Below are 20,791 nucleotides of genomic sequence, written 5' to 3' on the forward strand. Positions count from 1 at the left end.
GCACAGAGATTTTTGGAACCAATACCCCTTCTTTTAGAATTGGCTACAGTAGGCTCTCAAGGTGTTTGGCCTACCAAGGGTATGTCCAACCTCTCTGAAGGAGGCAGTAAGAGCATCAGATCTAGAATTGGACACGTGGGTTCACAGCCTAGCTCGGCCAAGTATTTTAAGTGTCATGCTCTCTGATCTCAGGAGTCAGCTTCCAGCTGAGGAGAACAATGAGTTAGAAGATAAAATAATGTGGAGAACCTAGGACAGCACCAGGCAGAGAGCTGGCGTTTGTCCTCCCCTCTCCCATTTCCTGTAGCCAGCTGGGACACTGAGGCAAAGGAAGTCCCCCAAGAGACAGTTTTCTGTGCAGTCAGCACAGAAAATGCCCCAATGAAGGCCAGAAATAGAAAAATCTCCTTTGGAATTAGTCCCACTTTAAGAAAGTTCCAAGAAAAAAGGCTGGACTTTGCCAATTCCATAGCTGAGTAACTGTGGGCTACAGAGAACTCTTTATTCAAATCCTTGCCCAATCCTGTGCAAGAGCTCAAACAGATTCAGACATGCCCTTGACCTCAAGTAGTTCACGATCTAGAAACAGGAGGATGACCGTGATACACAAGGATAACAGGGACACCGAGGCCAGAGAGCTTCCCTCCAAGCAGAGCTGGCCTTGCAAAGGAGCAGCCAGATTTCCCAGGCATTCATGCGGGCGGCGCTCCAGGCCGAGGGGAGGCCCGAACACAGGAATAGCTTCACACAGCCTACTGGAGACATCTCCTTGCCAGCGTGGGCAAGGACAGGTGGAAGGTGAAGATGGAAAAAGTGAGGGGAGGCAAGGCTATGAAGGGCCTTGAAGGCCAGACCAAGAAACTGGGCTCTAGGGCGCCTGGGTGGCTCAGCTGGTTAAGCGACTGCCTTCGGCTCAGGTCATGATCCCAGGGTCCTGGGATCAAGTCCCGCATCAGGCTCCCCCTGCTCTGCGGGGAGTCTGCTTCTCCCTCTGCCTCTGCCTGCCACTCCCCCTGCTTGTGCTCTCTCTCTCTGTCAAATAAATAAATAAAATCTTTAAAAAAAAAAAAAAAAAGAAACTGGGCTCTAACCCGAAAGCAACAGAGGCAGTCCTTCTGGGGTCCCCAAAGCATCTTCCCTAGGGCTTACTTTATCCAAGATTTTCGCGTGTATCAGAAACATCTGTTGTAAAAAGGGACATCACCATTATCATTCTCTTTGTCCTTCTCCTGAGGTAACCCTCCAAAATCCCCACTGGCTATCAAAAAAGGATCCTCTGGACCTTTGGAAGAGCCTCTGCCTTAAGTCCCTACAAGAGCTTCACAGAAGGGCCCTGGGAGGGCCTCCATTTTATATTTGGAGGCACTAAGGTTTAAGAAGCACAGCTCGTGTCAGAACCAGAGCCTGGCAGTAAATACCCATCCCACATACCCTTCCCTCTGGGAAGACCTGGGATTCCACAGAGGTCTGTGGACCCCCACCCAAACTGCCCACGAGTCTCCCCAGAGCGAGGTTACCTTGTGACAGGTTCATGGAGGGGGCCTAGCTCAAGTCTTTCTTCTCACCCCAAAGGGGCTCTGCCTTCCCTGCTCTCTTCCACCCGAGACCCAGGGAGCAGGTAGAGGAGCACCAGACACAGGGTGAGTAGGCTTGGCCTTACCATCCTTAACGCAACACGCCACCCCCTTGCTGGACCTCAGTGCAGTTCAGTTTCCTTTGGTAATCTATAAAATGGAGACTGGCTTAGAACACTGGTTTACTAGCTTTTAACCAAAAAAATTAACAAAACCAAACCAAACCCAAAATCTTACAAGTGAGCTTAATACATAAAAATGGTAAAAGGTAGTTATACTGGTTGAGGTATGGGTGGGGAGCCTCATACCCTTACCCCCACCCAGGAAGCACCCAGGGTACCATCTGTCAACTTCTGAGACCCAAGGGAACAAGTCTGGAAAACACTGGTCTGGCAGTTCCCAGGGCTCTTGCCACTTTAGGATGCTCAGTTTCAATGCTCAACTGACAAGGTTAGGACCATGGGCTCAGAACCTATGTCTCCAATGAGCAAGGCACCAGAACCTTCTGATACCCGTCACATTCAGGCTACAGAAGAGTCTAGACCTGCTTCTAAGCCATGAGGCTGTGTCTAATACCTAATGTTCCCCCAGTCCTACCCACACTCATGAAGCCCATTCCCACCTCCTCAGGACTCAGGAATAACAAATAGCATCTTTAGTTACAAGAAATAATCCTGCTTGTCCCTAAATTTCTACCATTAGCAATTCATCCTTTTGGATAAAGGGCTTGCCAGTTCCCCTAGAAGGCGACATTCAGCCCACACACTTCGGGTAAACAGGTCACCAGGTCCATTCCTCCTCATGAGAAGCAGAAGAGTAATTACATCCTGGGCACTCGAGGTAGGCCCAGTGACTGAAGGAGCAGATGACAAACCTCACCCTCACTGCCACCTCCCCTTGGCCTCCCCACATAACCATCCTCGCCCTCCCACCCCCTGGCCACCTTTAAGCCTGAAGCACTCGAGACAAATTCCACCGGGTTCTTGGTTGGCCCGACCAACCCAGCCTCTTCTTCCAGCCTCAGGGGCTCAGACCTTCAGCCTCTCAAGTTCCTTAGCTCTTCCGTGATGTAATGACACAGAATCCAGAGGTGCCAGGAAACAGAGAGAGACCCCCCTTCCCTAGAGGCAGCCATCAGGAGACACAAAAGCCTCCCCCCGCCCCTGCCCCAAATCAGTCCTCCTCCATGCCCTCCTCCAGCCACTTGAAATAGTGGACATCTCCTTGGTCCATGGGAAGACTGAAGACTTCTGGGATTTCAAAAGGATGCACCAACCTTTGGAAAGAAAGCAGAGCCCTGTAAGTGATGAGGGTTAGAACCAGTCTATGCAATTAGACCCAACTGGAAAGTGTCACCTGAGCTGCCCTGCGATCTGCCGTAGCCCATCTTGTCCAGCGCAGTGGCCCACCGCTTCTGAGCCTGTTTCCCACCTGTCAACAAGTGGGGAGTTGGGCCAGATGGCTTTAGTCTCACAGTCATGGGTTCAAATTCTAAGTCTGCCCCTCCTCATAGCTATGGAACTATGGACAGGTCACTTTGTTTCTCCAAAGGCCCTACAAAAGAGGGGATAAAAATAGTTCCTCCGCGACTGGACTGCCAAGGATTAAATGCGATGAGACACATGAAGCGCTTACCTGGTATACTGACCAGCCTTGTGTGCCCTCGTTAAATGTCACTTACTATCTTCATTACTATCCCACACTCATCACTGTGCCTTCCCCAAACAAGCCCCACCCCCCCATACCTCCGGATTCTCTTGTCCATCTATAAAGTTCTCCGTTGATCACTTAAAAGCTTATCTATCCCTCAAGTCCCAACTCAACCACTGACCTTCTCCAAGGGATCTTCCTCGACTATCCAAACCCACAGGGATCTCTCCCTTCTCTCCATTTCTTTCACCTGGCCCTCAGCACACAAGGCAGGTATGTGAGGCCTTGGGCCTCAGTTCCCCATCTGTCAAATGGGGTGATAATCCCTGCTTCCTTTCCAGTGAAAGAGGCACGGTCAAGTTCTCATGAGATAGCATCCTTAGTAATCATGGCACATGCACAGGTGCTTAAACATTTGGGAGTTGGGGTAATTTTATCCAATGACTCAAGAGAGTGAATTTTCTTATTTTAGGGACACACATCAGTGTACGTATTTGTTTGTTTTATTTTGGGGGGGTGAGGGGCAGAGAGAGAGGGAGAGAGAAAATCTTAAGCAGGCTCCATGCCTAGCGCAGAGCCTGACATGGAGCTCAATCCCAGGATCCTGAGATCATGACCTGAGTTGAAATCAAGAGCTGGATGCTTAACCGACCAAGCCACCAGGTATACCTATTATTATTTTAAAAGAACTAAAATATTTTTTTAATTTATCAGTTTTAATTTCTTTTTTTTTTTTTTTTTTTTATCTGAGAGAGAGAATGGGAGACAGAGAGCATGAGAGGGGGAGGATCAGAGGGAGAAGCAGACTCCCTGCTGAGCAGGGAGCCCGATGCAGGACTCGATCCCGGGACTCCAAGATCATGATCTGAGCCGAAGGCAGTTGCTTAACCAACTGAGCCACCCAGGCGCCCCAGTTTTAATTTCTAACACAATAAACTTTAATATAACCCATGCAAACAAAGCTCCTCTGGCCCCCCGGTAATTTTTAAACGTGTAAAGGGATCCTGAGACTAAAATTTTGAGAACCATTGTCAACAAACTCATTCTAGCCTCTCATTTTACAGATGAAGAATCTGAGGGGCAAGGATGTGCCGAGGGTCATGTGGGAGGTTGGTGACTAGGCTCTAGTCTCCTGATTTTCAAGCTTATTCACTTAGTCCCTAGTACGTCCCTGCCTGAGAAGAGATGCCAACATTACCTGATATAGCTGGATAGCACGTGGACCTTGGAAGTCTTTGTCTTTATTAGCTGTAAAGGAAAAAAAAAAAAAAATCCCTGCTTTAGGGAGGACCTCAGGCCCAGTTGGGCAGCTACTGATTCATCTGGCCACTCAGGAAACCGCATTCCTACAGGTGACCAGGCACTGGTGCATTCACAAATTAGCCTAGGGCATCTGATGTGGGGCAAGAACCTCAATCGGTTGATCTTTGCTCAATTTTCCTTGGAACCTGGGAAAAGGCCTTGGTCTCACTCTTCCTCTATCAAGGCCCCAACCCCCCCATCCTCACTCACCAACAGGATTTCAGTGGCTTCTTCGATTTCTCCATTCCAAAAGTACCTAGAAGAAGAGAACAAAAGCAAATTATTATGCTCACAAGATGAGCCCAGTGAGATGCCTGACCTGGCCCAGTCAGGTGACTTACCAAGGTAGAAACTTTAAAATCTTTCCAAGCCCACATAAAAATATCTGGAATTGGCCAAGTCCCCAAAGGTCATCTAGTCCAACCATTCTAATGAATGCTTCTAGCAGCTGCCTAAACGTTCCTGGGGGTGAGAGGTTCACCATCTCTTGAAGAAGTCCATCGATCTACCTTACAGGCTAGAAAACATGAGACGGTTTTCTTTATGGCATGCCAACATCTGCCACCCAGTCGTTTTCTCCAACTTCCATATGAAGAGCCACCTCAGGGCAGCCCTGCAGAAACTCTTACGTTTTCTCTCCTCCAAACTGGGCATCTCCAGCTCTTTCGGATTTTATTTATCTTAATAAGAGAGAGTCTCAAACACACTTTGCACTAAGCATGGAACCTGACGTAGGGCTCGATCTCACGACCCTGAGATCACGACCTCAGCCGAAACCAAGAGTTGGACACTTACCCGACTGTGCCACCCAGGCACCCCTTCAGCTCTTTCTATGCTCATCCCATACTCCTGGCTTCTAGGCCCCTCCCATCCTTTGGACTACTGCTACTTTTATTATTGACTCTCAAAGTGGAGTGCCCACAAATGGATAATCAAAAAAGCACAGGAGACTTCAGGGAAAGTGAGCCTTATAACATATGAAAACAGGTCCAAAAGTTAAAAAACAAAGTCAGTAATGAAGTTCAGAAAAGAGTCCAAAAACAGTATCAATGGAAGGGAAAGAAAGTTGGCCTGAAAATATCTATACTGACTCAGGGCAAGTCTAAGATGACCTAGACCACTGGTGCTATGGTGAAGGGGTCAATTATAAAAAGGATGGACATATGAAGGGAATGTGAGGCTGAAATTCTGTTCTAGTTCCCAAGCACTGGTTCCCAGACAGGCTTTATGTGAATCACCTACACAATTTTTTAAAAATTCAGTGACCCGAGCCCCACTCTCAGGGAGAATGATAGAGCAGATCTAGAATGGTGCTCAGGACTCTAAAACACAGCCAAATTTGGGAGCTATAGCTATAGATGATGTGAGTCCTGAGGGGATGACATCGTTGGGGGAGGGGTGTGGAGGGAGCTTCCATTATAGAGCACTTTTCTGTTTTGACCTTCACAGTAGATATTCTCTCTCCTCACCCACCCTCCCTCCCCCCACCCAACCAGGGGAAGAAGGAGATGAGAAACAGGCTAGGATGGGAGAGATTAAGGCACAAAACAAATCCTGCACAGCTAGTACTGGGATGCTGACATATTTTTATGAGGGAAATGGAAAGACCAGAATTAACTCAAGTGAGGGTGTTAAAGAAATGAAAGGCAAACAACCCAGAAACAGCTTGTCACATAAGCCAACCCCTCAAAGTTTTCCAGAGAATTCAAAAGCAGTGGGAATTATTTTCTTTGATATCCCTAACAGGCTTACTCAGGGATGGAATGCCCAGTCGGACTTCTTTGCTAACAGCAAGCTAACTAATTTAAACAAAGAATGTGCAAACAAGATTCGCTTTTTCTGAACTATAGGTCTTTTTCCTCCCTTCTCCATACACAGCCTATTTTTGCTTTTGTTGGTTGACAGAAATCCACTAGGTGACTTCCTCCGAATACAAATTAACAATGAAGTGTTCATTAAACAAATACCCAGCAGTTGAGTGCTCTTTCCACCAGCCAGGACCTGACCTAGCACCCCCACACCCTTCTACAGGCCACAGCAAAACTCACAGTGAGGATGCCTTGGGCAGGATGTTCACAGAGGCAGCCAGCTTCTTATCCAGGCTAGCCCTAAAGCAAACAGACAGAGTCACCGTCACCAAGGTAAGTACCCAACATCTTAAGAAAAGGGACAAGGGACAGGAGTTCTTGGGAATTACTCTGGTTTCCTGAGAACCATTTAGAGCAACCCTTCCCCCTCAAGCCAACACATTCCATAACCAGCATGCACACCACAGAACTTCTAAAGACAGCGCAGTTTATAAATCCTTCCCTGGGTGGGGAGGAAAGGAAGGAAGTAGCTATGGCAAGGCAGTTTTAAGGACAGGCCCAGTCTGTTTGGGGAAGGGAAACTGATTAACACTGGACACAAGACCTGGATTCCATTTCCGACCTTGCATGTGACTTTAACCATGTTCTTTCTTTCATTCTTAGAATAAGTATTTGAGCCCCTACCCAAGATAGGCATGTCCCCCTCACTAAAGCTGACTCTCCTGTACAATAACAGGATCAGTTCGTCAGCGGTTTCCAACCCTTCCACCATCATTTTAGTCTATCACCATCTTCTGCTGTTATCTCTTGGGTATGTGTCGGGCTGACACTCACTGCTTCTGATCTATAGATACCCACGTGACCACACAGAACAGCTATAAGTCCAAGTAAAAGCAAAAAAAAAAAATCATACCCTGTGTTTGGCAAATATAGGCTCTTTTCACCTTTTTTATGTAAAGGTTTCCACCACAGCTCTAAGAGCACAGCCATCACTTTGCAGACCTCTAAGATTTTTTGGGCAGACCACAGCTTGGAGCTCCTGGTCTGACGTTCTGATTCCTGTGCAGAGCCCCGGGGAACACAGAATTAGTGCAGGTGTCACAGAAATGGGGGCACCACCAAATCATCGATGCAAAGAAGCATTCCCAAGCAACAAACCGGAAGCCCTCAGAATCAGGCCGGCCCTGACAAACCTTTCTCAGGTCTCAGGCCGCCAAGCGGGGGCTGGTCTCTGTGCTCTGAAGTGCTTGGACCCTGCCAGATCAACCTCATCTGAGCCCTACACACCGATCCCTCCTGCCCTCAGCTGCTGCCAAGAGAACTGACCTACTTTCTCTTCCAGTTCCAGGTTCAACAGTACTCTTTTTAAGGCTCCACATTAATGTGGCATTCCCTTGGAAAGTTCCAGAGCTAAATAAGTCCCTGACTGTAAGGAGAGGCACATGGCACAAATCTGTTTAAGCAACCATGGCAAGTCTTACTCATTCAATTGTCCACTGAGAAATGACATTTTATTGCTCCTGAAGGTGGCAAGGAAACACAAGGAGTGAGTTAAACCTTTAAAAAAAATAATCCCATTGTCTCAAAGGCCTAGAATGTAAACTCCTCAGTGACTGATCACAGCAACCTGTCCATAGGTAAAACACTGTAGAAATATGGAGGACTGTGTTATTCAAAATGACCCTATAGCCAAAAAAAACCCCAAACAAAAACAAAAACACAACCAGAGAGCGTGAAAGCAAAAGAGAGCACATCAGCTGACTGACACACAGGCTCATCTGAGGAGAGCAGAGGACAGAGACACATAGAGCTCTTAGGGCCTTGAGAAACTGCCAAGTTCACAGACTAGTGAATCACAGACCACAGACATGGTTTGGCTCTTACAGAATATTTTTAAATTTTTAAAGGTTTTATTTATTTATTCATGAGAGACAGAGAGAGAGAGAGAGACCGAGGCAGAGGGAGAAGCAGGCTCCCCACGAAGCAGGGAGCCTGACGCGGGACTCGATCCCAGGACCCTGGGATCATGACCCGAGTTGAAGGCAGATGCCCAACTGACTGAGCCACCCAGGCATCCCCAGAATTTTTAAAAATTTTGACTCTGTTACTAATATTTATTATTAGGATATTTCACACTCAAAAAATCAGATTATCTATCTTCTCACCAGAAAGTAAGCCTGGTAACATTAGAACTACAGTCTGACAAGGTCACGTTTAGCTAGAGCTGAGCAGTGGCCACTCCCGTGAGGCGTGACATCCGCTTCTCAGGTCCACACAGTTCCCACTGCTCTTCTTCCTCCCAACACACAGGGAGAGTCAGGGCTGCTATCCACCATCACCTGCCCTCATGACACTCCAGCCCACTTTGCTCATTTAGGGGCCTGCCTGTAGGGATCTGTGTTTGCGCCCGGATCTAATCCACTTCCCTCTATATACAGGAGATGGAAGCCCAGGGAAGGAAGACTTGCCTAAGGTCCTATGTGGAGTTGGCAGCAAAGAGGACACTAGAATCAGGTCTTCTGATTCAACACTCAGGATTTTCACCCCGGCCCCAATAAGAAATGTTTCTAGGTAATTCTTCTAGCTAAGGATGTGTCTTTCAATGAAGAGATCTAAGAACCTGCCAGGAACCAGAACTGAACTGACCCAGCATTGAGAGGCAGCAGACTAATCTCTAAAGAACACTACAGAAGACAGACCACTAGCCCAGAGCTAAGGGACCTGGCCTCAGTGCTGGTTCTGTAGCTAAGCTTGGGTTCCTGCCTGCTCCTGTTCATGCGGCCCTCCCCATCATGTACCATTTACTCTCCTTCTATAAACTCTGGCAACTAAACCTGTCTGCCTCTTTTCTCTCGAAACCATTAATAAAAACTACGAAACAAATTAGGTTGAGTGAGAGCCCCACAGCCATATTCCCTAAAGGCTCCACTTCAGACCTGCAGGTCAAGTGGGTGGACTAACAAACCGTAGAGACAACAGGAAATGCTCATTACTCAGCCCTGCCAGCACCCAGTAAGAACGTGTTGCGTACCAGCAACTACGAGGAAGCCCCAAAGGAGAAAAGGCCACCCTGAGACATGAGTGGGTGCAGGCAGGGGAACTGCCACAGAAGATGAGAGCAACAGTCCCTGTCTGGAGGCCACGGGGGAACCAGAGCAGGCAGGAACATGGAGGCAACCATCCAGGTGAGTAGCTGGGATGTCACGGCAGGAGCAGGTGGACCCCTGGAATCTCCCAGGGCCCAGGCACAAGTGATGGAGTGCTTGTCGCCAGGCAGGAGCGCTAAATGTGCCAGGAGAGCCGTCACGAGGGCCCCCAGCCCCCACTCACTGAAAACAGTGCTGCATAATGCCAATTCCTGGCAGCCCTTCTGCACCCCCCCCCCAACAAACGTGACTAAAAAGATGAGAGAGGTCCCAATTAATCCCAAGTAACTGAGGAAGGTCAATAACCAAGAGAGACAAAACTGAACAAACAGAAGAATTTACACAAGAGAATCAGTTAATAGAAGTTTCAAAACCAAGCTTTTAAAATAAGTATAATTATATATACTTGAAAGTTGCTGAGAGCAAATCTTCAAAGTTTTCGCCACACACACATAAACTATGTGAGGTCATGGATGTGGTAACTAACCTTACTGTGGTACTCATTTAGCAATATGTATTTATATAAAGTATCAAGTGGTGCACCTTAAATTTACACAATGTTATATATGTCAATAATTGGTCAATAAAATTGGAAAAAAATTTAAAATATATTAAGTATAATTAATATCTACAGAGATAAGGCAAAGTTATTGCATCCATAAAATATGATCAATTATGAAATAAGAGCAGTTGGTTATTAAAAATAATTAGAAATCTTGAAAAGTAAAACTATTAAAAAACTATTTTTAAAAAATTGTAATTGTTTAAACAAAAAACCAGGAGGGCTGAATAGCAAAAGAGCTGAGAAACAAAGAAGAGAGAAGACTGCTCTAAATTCTCCCAGCATGTAGAATAAAGAAACAGAAAAATATAAAAGTTCAGTCCCAGAGAACAAATTCAACATCTACCTAACTAGGAGCTCCAGGAAACGGACACAGAAAGAATAGAGAAAGAATATTTACCAAATGAATAGTTGAACATTAAGATAGAGAGAGACCAAAATAAAATCAGAGACCAAAAGCATTACCTACAAAGAACGAGACTCAACAAACACCTGACTTCTCAACAGAACCTTGGATGCAAGAAGTCAACAGAGACCGCTCCCCAAGCATACATGGATCCATTTACTGAACTGGCCTTTCGACTAGCTAGGACCCAGGAGTTAGAGTCCTTGTCCTCCCAATACCCCACCTCACAGATGTGAGCTGACACTGTTCCCTGACAGGACCCAGAGCGGCTGATTCAAACAGTTTAGCACATACCCTAGGTACACCAGAAGCTTTAAAGGGATTTCAATTCCTAGCTGCTGAATATTATGGTCGTATTTCTGGAGTAATCATGGGTTCTTTCAGGCAAGTGCTAGTCTCCAAATGTAACATTGTGTAATGGGGAAAACATAGACATTCTGGTTGGGGGAGGAAAAATGGAATAAATTGCAAGGTTAATCTGTGACCAAGAATTTGGAAGCTGTTGTGTCCCTAAAGACCAGATTCAACATTTTAAAACACTGTAACTTAGTCTATCAATTTCAAGATGGCTGAGTTTATAGAGTAAGCCAGTCCATCGCCCTCCAGACCCATTAACCCTCTTCAAAGTCACAGCTATAAAAAGGAGTGATGGGGGACATTCAGATACAACAAACATTTACTGAGCATCTGCTATGTCCACTTTACTGGGGTAAGAACTGTACATATTTCCTATCGTTTAACCCTCACAAGGGTCCTGTGAGGTAAGTGGCATTATCCTATGCTATAACTCAGAAAACTAATGCTTTGAGAAAGAAAGCGACTTGCCCAGGGTCACACAGTTACTGACGTGTTACAGCCAAGATTCAAACCCTGGTCTGATTGTAAGTCCAGTGCTCTTTGTACCACACCATAGCTGCTTTTAAAGAAATTGCCAAATACTGGGATGCCCGGGTGGCTCGGTCGTTAAGCGTCTGCCTTCAGCTCAGGTCATAATCCCAGGGTCCTGGGATCAAGCCCCGCATCAGGCTCCCTGCTCAACGGGAAACCTGCTTCTCCCTCTCCCACTCCCCCTGCTTGTGTTCCCTCTCTTGCTCGCTCTCTCTCTCTCTGTGTCAAATAAATAAATAAAATCTTAAAAAAAAAAAAAAAAAAAGAAAGAAATTTGCCAAATACTGGGGCGCCCAGGTGGCTCAGTCAGTTGATCATCCAACTCTTCATTTCGACTCAGGTTATGATCTTGGGGATGTGGGATCAAGCCCCACCATTTGGCTCCATGCTCACTGGGGAGTCTGCCTGGGATTCTTTCTCTCTCCCTCTGTCCCTCCCCCTGCTCGTACACTCTTCTTTCTCTGTCTCTCTCTAAAATAAACAAATCTTGAAGGAAGGAAGGAAGGAAAGAAGGGAGGGAGGGAGGGAGGGAGGAGGGGGAGAGGAGGAGGGGGGAGAGAGAGAGAGAGAGAAAGAGAAAAAGAAAGAAAGAAAGAAAGAAATTTGCTAAATATGTGGAATGGCCTCCTCCTCCTCACTTGCCATGGTGAACACCTCTAGGAGTAAGCTAAGAGAATATCTCTAAGAAGAAAAAGAGCTGAGCCAAGTATTAGAAGACTTAAATTCTCAGCCTGCAGCGTTCCCTTGTCCTCTGACCTTAACACCTTGGGCAAGCCACCTAGCTCTCTGGGCCTCATATCCCTTAAACGCTCCCATGCACCACTCAACATTTTCAGGCCCAGCAGCAGGATCTGTCGGGGGATCATACAGCCATGCTTCTCTTATCACCTCAAGCAGATAGCTGTGTAGTGGACATAGTGGAGTATCCCGATAGCTCCCCCAGCCTCCTGGGGCAGCACCTAAGCCCCTTCACCGTACCTGGCAATATCTCTGGCAATTTGCTCATTGGGACAGTTGACAAAGACGATGGAGTAAGTGCCGGAAACATAGCTGCCGGTGACAGCTGAATGGAGCCGCAGGCTAAGGGTCCTGAATATGGGGTATGACAGGAAAGAAGCTGTCAGGATCTACATGGTAGGGAAAAAAAAGCACAGGTCAGCAGTGACATGGCCAATTCACGATCTGCCAGCTCAAGCAAATTGTAACCAAGGCTAAGCGTCATTTTTTCATCCCCATTCCCCATCCACAAAATAATTCCTGGTATCTGTATTGAGCTTTAGTGCTTAAGTTTTTGTGCCTAAATATTTTCCTCTGCATTTTGCAGGTGATAAAAAAAATGGAGGCTCAGAAATCAAGATCACATAGCTTGTAATTGGTGAAGCCAAGATTAGGAATTGTCATCTGGATGAGCAGAAATCCATTCTGATTGTATAAAACTGCTATTGGAGGTAATGCCAACTGGAATCCACTGAACTACTATCATCCTATGGGGATTATTTATGAATGATCTACTGATGTCGTAGAGAGTTAATTTCACCTCCATTCATTTGTGTCTGTGCAGGCACTGTGGGTAGTCCAGTGGAAAAGGTAGCCTAATTCAAAGTAATGTGACCTGTGTTGTTGTAACTGAGAGGTGGTAGGACCTAGAGGAAGGTTGTACCTGAGGGAGCAGAAGAGGCTTCAAAGGGAAGGTACCGTCTAAGTTGGATCTGAAATCCTAAGTAAGTTTACAAGAGGAGAGGGAGGTACTCCTAGTAAACGTTAATATGTACAAACTCAAGAGGTATTATGGGATAGATGAGATCTCCAATCTGCAGGTATGATATCAAGAGGAAATGAGACTGGCTAGCCTTATAAAGAGAAGGCTCAGTCAGAGGAGTTTGGGGTTTGTACTCATGGGATAGGGTGCTGTCGGAGGTTTTTAGGTAGGAGAGTAATAAACGTGGTCAAGTTGGGAAGAATAACAGAGAGAGGAGTGACCAGAAGGCCGTCTACTTAAAAGGCCACTACAATGATCTAGGTAACAGACCTTAAAATCTTGAGCAAAGAAGATGGCAGTGACAATGTGAGAGCAAAAGACACTCAAGATACAATTGTTCTTACTATTTTAATGATAAACATTTAAAATAAGAGGAACTGGAAACAACTGGAGAACGGCTTCCATTCCAGGGCTCTCTGCTTGGGGGAGATCATGGAGCCATTAACAGGATAGAGGCGACTTGAAAGGAGGCCCGCAGTGACTCAGGCAAGGCTGAACAGAAGTGCGCTTCTCCTGCCTCCCAGCCCAGGGCTCAGGCCTCACTCAAATAAGCCTCTGTCCTTCCACTCCTTCCACAGTATTGCCTGGAGCCTGGCTCCTACTTCTTGGCAGGGCCTGAGCAGCGTTTTTAATGTTTGGAGTTTCAGTTTGACTAGAGGCCTGTCTGGGTTGGGTTCCTCAATCCCTCCTACCACCTCCGCCAACACCTCCAAATCAAAATACCAGTCCTCTGAACTAAACCAGTGACCACACAAGAACAAAAGAACCAGGCTTCTCAGTGAAGCTTTTATTGCACGTGTGTGTTTTTTAATGACAACTCAACTAGACTGTAAGAAAAAAGTAAAAGCACTAGAGAGCAGGATTTAAATCCTAGTGCCAGTACTGCTCACTGCCTGTGGCCTTCGACAAGTTACCTCCTCTCCCTTCCGTAACTGTTCCTTAGAGAATGCAGATTCTGACACTTCTACTGCCTATCTCAGAGTTGCCATGGGTTCAAACCGGATAGGAAAAAGACTTTGTAATCACTGATCCGATAAAGAAAGGCACCGTGCTTTGCTCATCACTGTACCCCCCCACACAGTTCATGGCACGCAGAAGGTTCACAATAAATACTTGTAAACTAGTGAATTAATAATTACACCAGCAAGATGTGGTTATTAAGACTAAATAGTGGGGACATCTGGGTGGCTCAATCGGTTAAGTGTCTGCCTTTGGCTCAGGTCATGATCCCAGGGTCCTGGGATCAAGTCCCACATTGGGCTCTCTGCTCAGTGGGGAGCCTAGAGCCTGTTTCTCCTTCTCCCTCTGCCTGCCGCTCTGTCTACTTGTGTGCTCTCTGTCAAATAAATAAATAAAATCTTAAAAAAAAAAAGACTAAATAGTGAAGTAGATAGGGCTTTTGAGTCACCAGCTTTGGCTTTGACCAGAGAACTGGATATACTAAAACACTGTAAGGCTCCAATGACTCTAAAGTGGCTTCCAGCACAGAATCTAGACAAAAGGGGTAGTGGCCTGTCCCCCAACCAAAAAAGCCATCCCTAGGGAAGATCTGGAACATTTCAGCCAGTAGGTATCAGTGGGAAACTGCACTTACAGGATTAACTATAAACTCACCTAAAATGTATTGAAACTCTCATATGAACTCATAGTCAAAATGCTAAGAGGTAAATGGGCCCTCAGGTATCTAAGATAACCCATCATTTCACAAACAAGGTAACAGACAGAACATACAGAAACTGTGATAGAACCAAGACTAATCCAAGACTCCTGCATCCCACTGTGGGTTCTTTGAACTGCAGTGAGCATGCCTAGGAATGGGTTTAGTGGGGTCATTTCAGCTTCACATACTCCAGTGGTTCTCAACTCAGAGGAATTTTGCCCCCGGGGGGACATCTGACAACGTCTAGAGACAATTCTGACTGTCATGACTGGGGAGGAGATGCTCTTGGCATCTAGGAGGTAGGTAGAGGCCAGAGTTGCTGCTCACATCCTTCTGTTGTTCCACTGATCACAGTGAAGGACAGACAGCTGTTTACACATGTCTCCCCCACTGGGCATGAGCTCTACAGTCTCATTCATTTTCACACGTGCAGGACTTTACCACCCTTGACAGGGAGATTTGAGAAATGTTTGTGGACCTAGCCACAATGTGTTGGAAGCATGAGAGGACAGTTTGGAACCAAGGGTGGACTACAATATATTCATTCTATGACATATTCTGTGACATTCTATGAATGCAAAATTGACAGAAAATACACACATCAGAATATTCCCCAATAGAAATATTATAATGGAAAAAAGATTCACTATAATTTTTAAAGTCTTTATACCATTTTCATACTTACCTTTCACTAAACACTTTTTCTAATTTTACATTCTTTTAAAATATTTTATGTATCCCTTTGGTTCATATTTCATTCTGCCATTTTTTTTTGTCCTGGAATATTTACATAGCTTTGAAGAGGTTATGATTGACTTTACAACCTGTGTTAAGGCAGAAGGGGCCTCAGAAGCCACCCAGTGGTTCTAAGCTTGTAATCGACCTAATTTTAAGGAACCTGTGATACTCTGGAATTGAGTGCTACATTGTGTTTAGCCATACATTTTCCTCGTACAAATCCACAATTTTCACACACACACACACACACAAATCAAGAAAATCTACAGTTCCAAAAAGGTTAAGAGCCACTGATTTGTGCCAGTTTTTCAGATGAGCAATGTAACGGCCACAGAGAAGAAATCACCCAAAAAGTGAGCAAGACTTCTGACCGTCTCCTACAGTTCTTTCCACCGCCCCTTCAAACACCACCACCACACCACTGGTGGTGCTCTGTGGCCACTTCCAACCTTAACATTTGAAGATATTTCAGAGATAAGAAAACCAAACTCTTCTTCAAATGCAAAAAAACCCCCCCAAACAAACAAACAAAACAAACAAAAAACGAGATGGTGACCGCAAGAGAAAGGTTAAAAGAATCTACCATGTGACCCCTAGATCAGAACTCACCAGCAGACAGCCCATCACCTCCCCGGACAACCCTGGCAACGAAACGCAGCCCAGTCCTTCCTCCTCACAAAATGGGGAGTGAGGCATTGCTGGTAATCTTCAGAAGCATGCTATACACTCTCCAGGACACCGGTGGGGGGGCGGGGTTGGAAGGGGTCGTGTGTCTCGGGGGATTCCCCCTTCCACCTCCTACCTGCCTGCTCCCAGCTCAAAATCCCAGGAGCAGAAAAAAGAAACACACCTTCTCCCCTCAATTCCCCAGGTTGGAGGTCTAGGGGTGAGAGAGTTCACAGAGCCGTAGCATGGGACACTCACCAGGAAGCATATGAGGACAGAGGGCCGCAGACAGCCTGGCAGAGGGCACCGAGCGCCCAGCCTGTCCATGGCGTCGCTGGTAATTCAGTAGCACAGCTGTAGCAAACTGCAGCCTCGGGCTGAGCTGCAACCTGATGGGCGGGCACTGAGGGCCTACACTGCCCTATCCCCTCACCACCTGCTGCCTGCCCCACTGCCCAGCCAGGCCCCAGCCAGGCTGGCGGGGAGGACAAAGTGCAGGGGGAGGGGGCAGGGAAAGAGGGAGTAATTCTCACTAGGCAATTCTCTTCCTAGAAACAAAAAACCCAGACACCATATGCTGACCTACAACCCCTCCAAAAATAAAAATACTAATTTTCCCTTCCCATTCTAACAACAAAAAAAATGATAAAATCCCCACATGTACAGATAAAGAGATCTAAGTTTCTTAGATATATAAAACTTCCAGAAACCACGGCACACAAACACTAATACACACACACAAAACTCTTCCACTTTATAGGGGTCCATCCTGCCTACAAAAACAAGTGAAGCACACATACATACATGCGTGCGCACACCCACACACACCCCTACCTTCCCATCCCCCCACAGCACCTCCTCCTCCCAGGATCTCACATCTAATTCTCCTTGGCTTAAACCTACGAACTCACTCATCTTTCTAGACCAGCCGCTCCGTGAAGCTTTTTGCAGGGTTAGTCCCACAGTCCTCTATTTCCCCTAAGGCACTTCGTACACACTTGTGTTGCAGCATTCGACATCATCAACTATGGGGAGCTGCAAACAAGTAAGAAGAGCAGCAAGCTAATGACTGACTGCTGCCCTTCGGGGATGCAGAGTCCACTGATGCCAGGGTGTGCAATTTTTTAATCCAGCTTTTTATGTGAAATATCTTAATTTTTAAATGATATCTCTGGGGCAGGGGAAAGGACTGAGTACACAAGGCCACAAGTAAACTTTCTTAAGGAAACTGTTCTATATCTGGATTGTGGTAGTGGTTACACAAGCGTTTAAAAAAATTCAACAAAATTCAACATACGCTTATGTTGGTGAATTCTATATTGTATGTAAACAGTACCTTAGCAAGCCGGGGAAATGCTGGAAACCAATTCAGAATTGTTGTATGCTGGGTAAACCAAACAAAACACATCTGTTAGCCAAATCTGGCTTGCAGGCTGCCAGTTCACAGTCTTTGTGTTTAATTATCTGTTTACTGTCTGTCTCATTCCTTGGGACTCTTAAGTTCTTAAAGGCCCACATTTCTCACCAGTGTCTGACAAAGTAGTTAATAATCCAGTTGTAGCCCTGGCCTTATCATTTACATAGTTAGCTGTGAAGACTTATGCCAATTACATAAACTCTTTGAGCTCTGGGGGGGGGGGGGGGGGGCGACGGGGGGGTTGGTAAAGGAAGGGCTAATGCCACCTTCGGGGGGCAGGGGCGGGATTAACAAAGAATACTGATGGTAAGAATGTTGTAGAAAACGTAAGACCATGTCAGCTTTTCAAAAGAAAGTAGTCTCAGGACTCCTGGCCGGCTCAGTGGCAGAGCATGTGACTCTTGATCTCAGGGTTGTGAGTTTGAGCCCCACATTGGGTGTAGAGATTACTTAAAAATAAAACCTTTCAACAAACAAACAAAATCCAGAAGCAAGTAATCTCATACTGACTACCAGGGTTAACTCAGAAAATCTCCATTTGTGATTGAAGAACTTAGTATCTGTGGAAAAACTGGCTTAGAGAAAATGAAGCTGTGGTCCTAAGAAAACCTTTATATCCAAAGTCCAGTAAAATAAGTCAAGACTGTGATCTTTTATACCTATTACATTAATAAGAAATGTAGCCACTGTTAATGACTATTTACCTTAGATCCCGAGATGATTTCCTGAGATGATGTCCCCAATTTTAGCACAGGACCCCACACAGCTTATGCTCAGTAACTGTTTGTTGAATGACTAAATGATACGGATGTGTGGCTGGTGATGATAAGGATGGTCATGATGAAGGGAGATGTTGGGGCAACAGGGGAAAAATGGCAAGAGATGAACTGTCATTTGGAGGGAACTGCCTCTGGATTCTCTTCCTTTAACTCAGGCACATCTACTCTCTCCAGATTCAATTCCAAGGTTAGATTCCAAAAGTCCAATTCTGCATTTATGGCTTTGGCAGATTCTTCAGATATAGTGAGAGTCTCAGTGCTACTGCTTGAGGGTCCAGGATCTTCTTCTGGAGGCTTCTTGTCCTCTTTCCTTCTCTCTACCTGCTCCTCCTTATGGGATTCAGATTCGGATTTAGACTCGGATTCAGATTCAGACTCCCCTTCGGACTCTGATTCTGTATCCATCTTCTTCATCCACACTACTTCCTCTTTGTTTGTGTCTTTTTCTTTCTTCAACTCCTTTGCTTTATTTTGAAGGTTCTTCTGTACCTCTTTATAGGTATATAACAATTTATTGAAGTCTTTTTTAAAGGCCAAACTTCGGTCCAGGAAAGGATCCATATCAATTGCAGCATCAATGAGGTCTGAGGCCTGGCGTAAGACAGCATTCAATTTCCTTAAATTCATCTTTACCTCTGGTTCCGGGGACTTGTCTTCTTCCGCATTTATTGATACAGACTCTCTCTCAGTTATGGCCAAAGCCTGAAACTTGAGCAGCTCATTAATTTCACCCTCTTCAATGTCAAGGAATTTAAAGTCCATCCGTTTTGCAGACTCTACGATTTTTGCAACTTCTTCATTAGCTCTAGGGAAACACGCATAATCATTCACAACATCATCCCAAAGTTTCCACCAGGCTTTATTAAGAGCAGCCGGTTTTATATCATCCATTGCCTCTTTTATCACTACCAAAGCATCAGCAATGTTGTACTGTTGCCATGTTTCTTTCAAAGTAAGACAGGGGTTTTTTTCAATACAGTCAGCAAAGTGGTCAAACATATGCTTAGTGTAATACCTCCTGAATGCTTCAATTATACCCTGGTCCAAGGGCTGAAGATAGCTAGTGCCTTCCAGAGGGAGGAACACAATATCAACATTAGGATGAGCAAAGAATAATGAGTCTGGGTGATTGGGACCTCTGTCCAGAATTAGCAACACTCTGAACTCAAGATTTTTTTCTATTAAATAACTCCGGGCCTGATGGATAAAACAATTATGAAACCAATCCAAAAAGAGGGCAGCAGTTAATGATACTTTGGGGTGTGATCGCCAGAACACAGGAAGGCGGTTTTTATCTTTTTCCAAAAGACAAGTGGGATTGGGGTCTTTATAAAGCAGCAAGGGCTTTATCATTTTGTCACCGGCAGCGTTGGCACAAAAAATGAGGGAAATCCTGTCCTTAGCTTCCTCTAAGCTTTCGGGATTTTTGTCTTTTTCCCTAAAAGTACGTGAAGGCATGCACTTCCAAAACAGGCTCATCTCCTCGGCGTTGAAGACCTGTTGAGGCACGTAGCCTCTGGCTCTGATCAGTCTCTGCAGTTGTTTGGAATACTTGGGTGCCGACTGGGCATTCAGGGGTTCTTCCTCCCCCATCAACCTCGAATTTCGCAGACTGTAGCGATTTCTAAACTTCTCAAACCATCCCTTGCTCGCATGAAACTTATCCGGGTTGCCGTTGCCAGTGGTTTCGACCAGCTGCTTGTAAATGCGTTTGGCCTGGCTGCAGATGGCCTTCAGCGTCAGAGGCCGGCCCCCTATGGTCTGGTCCTCCACCCAGAAGGTTAACTCGGTCTCCATCTTCTCGATGTTTACGTCACGGGGAACGCACAGCACCTTGGAGGACACGGGCGAAACACTCTCCATGCTGGCCCTGATGGCCTTCTCGTTTTTCTTAATGGTGCGCACGGTCGACTCGTTGACGCCAAACAGGCGCCCCACGTCGGTGTTACTCACGCCTTCTTCCAGCTTCTCGAGAATTTTCATCTTGTCTTCCAGAGGCATGACCCTCCGCCTCCTCTTGATTCGTGTCTGGCCCGGAAGCAGGATGCCCATAGCCTCCGCGCCGCCGGGGGTGGCCTCGGCCGCTGCCCAAGCCGCGGCGGCCTCCACCACCGCCGCCCTCGCCGCAGCCGACAGCCTGGCTTTGGGACCGGGCGGCCGCCCGCGAGGCCGTTTAACCTTCTGTGGGTCCTCATTGTCACCACTCCGCTTGCCGGGCATCTGACGCGCCTTCGCTCTCTGCGGGAAATACGCAAGCCGACCGGAAAGTCGGCCTCCGCGACCCACCAAGCGGCGCCCACGATGACACCCGGCCGCAACCCCGTAACCACCGGCGACAGTTGGCCCGGCCCGTGACGGCCTCCGTCTCGCGAGGCTTGGCGGCCCCGCAGCGCGCGCGCTGCCCGCCCGCCCCCACATTGCTATTGGTGCGGCCGG

The 20,791-nt window shown here is 46.5% G+C and overlaps 2 protein-coding genes across 7 annotated transcripts; both read right to left on the minus strand.

Annotated features, from left to right (window-relative positions):
• Positions 1–1,878: 1,878 nt before the first annotated feature.
• On the minus strand, positions 1,879–20,732 carry LOC118017752 (tigger transposable element-derived protein 1-like). Of its 6 annotated transcripts, none has more exons than XM_035015938.1 (6): positions 18,281–20,732; positions 12,315–12,425; positions 6,575–6,634; positions 4,737–4,782; positions 4,423–4,472; positions 1,879–3,128 (listed from the first exon to the last, which is right to left on the minus strand). In XM_035015938.1, the coding sequence occupies exon 1, from the start codon at positions 20,573–20,575 to the stop codon at positions 18,467–18,469; it is 2,109 nt and encodes a 702-aa protein (XP_034871829.1). In that variant the 5' UTR covers positions 20,576–20,732; the 3' UTR covers positions 1,879–3,128; positions 4,423–4,472; positions 4,737–4,782; positions 6,575–6,634; positions 12,315–12,425; positions 18,281–18,466. The 6 variants fall into 6 exon arrangements, with proteins under 6 accessions (XP_034871829.1, XP_034871828.1, XP_034871827.1 ...); XM_035015937.1 differs by having other exon boundaries at positions 1,879–2,850; positions 12,315–12,463; XM_035015936.1 differs by having other exon boundaries at positions 1,879–3,005; positions 12,315–12,463.
• Positions 2,748–14,181, minus strand: LOC118018127 (protein CutA homolog). Its single transcript, XM_035016594.1, has 6 exons — positions 14,095–14,181; positions 12,315–12,463; positions 6,575–6,682; positions 4,737–4,782; positions 4,423–4,472; positions 2,748–2,850 (listed from the first exon to the last, which is right to left on the minus strand). The coding sequence occupies exons 1-6, from the start codon at positions 14,179–14,181 to the stop codon at positions 2,748–2,750; spliced, it is 543 nt and encodes a 180-aa protein (XP_034872485.1).
• Positions 20,733–20,791: the final 59 nt, after the last annotated feature.

The sequence above is a fragment of the Mirounga leonina genome, unplaced genomic scaffold (genome assembly GCF_011800145.1).
Source record: "Mirounga leonina isolate KUSES-001 unplaced genomic scaffold, KU_Mleo_1.0 Mir_170, whole genome shotgun sequence".
NCBI classification, from domain to species: domain Eukaryota; kingdom Metazoa; phylum Chordata; class Mammalia; order Carnivora; family Phocidae; genus Mirounga; species Mirounga leonina.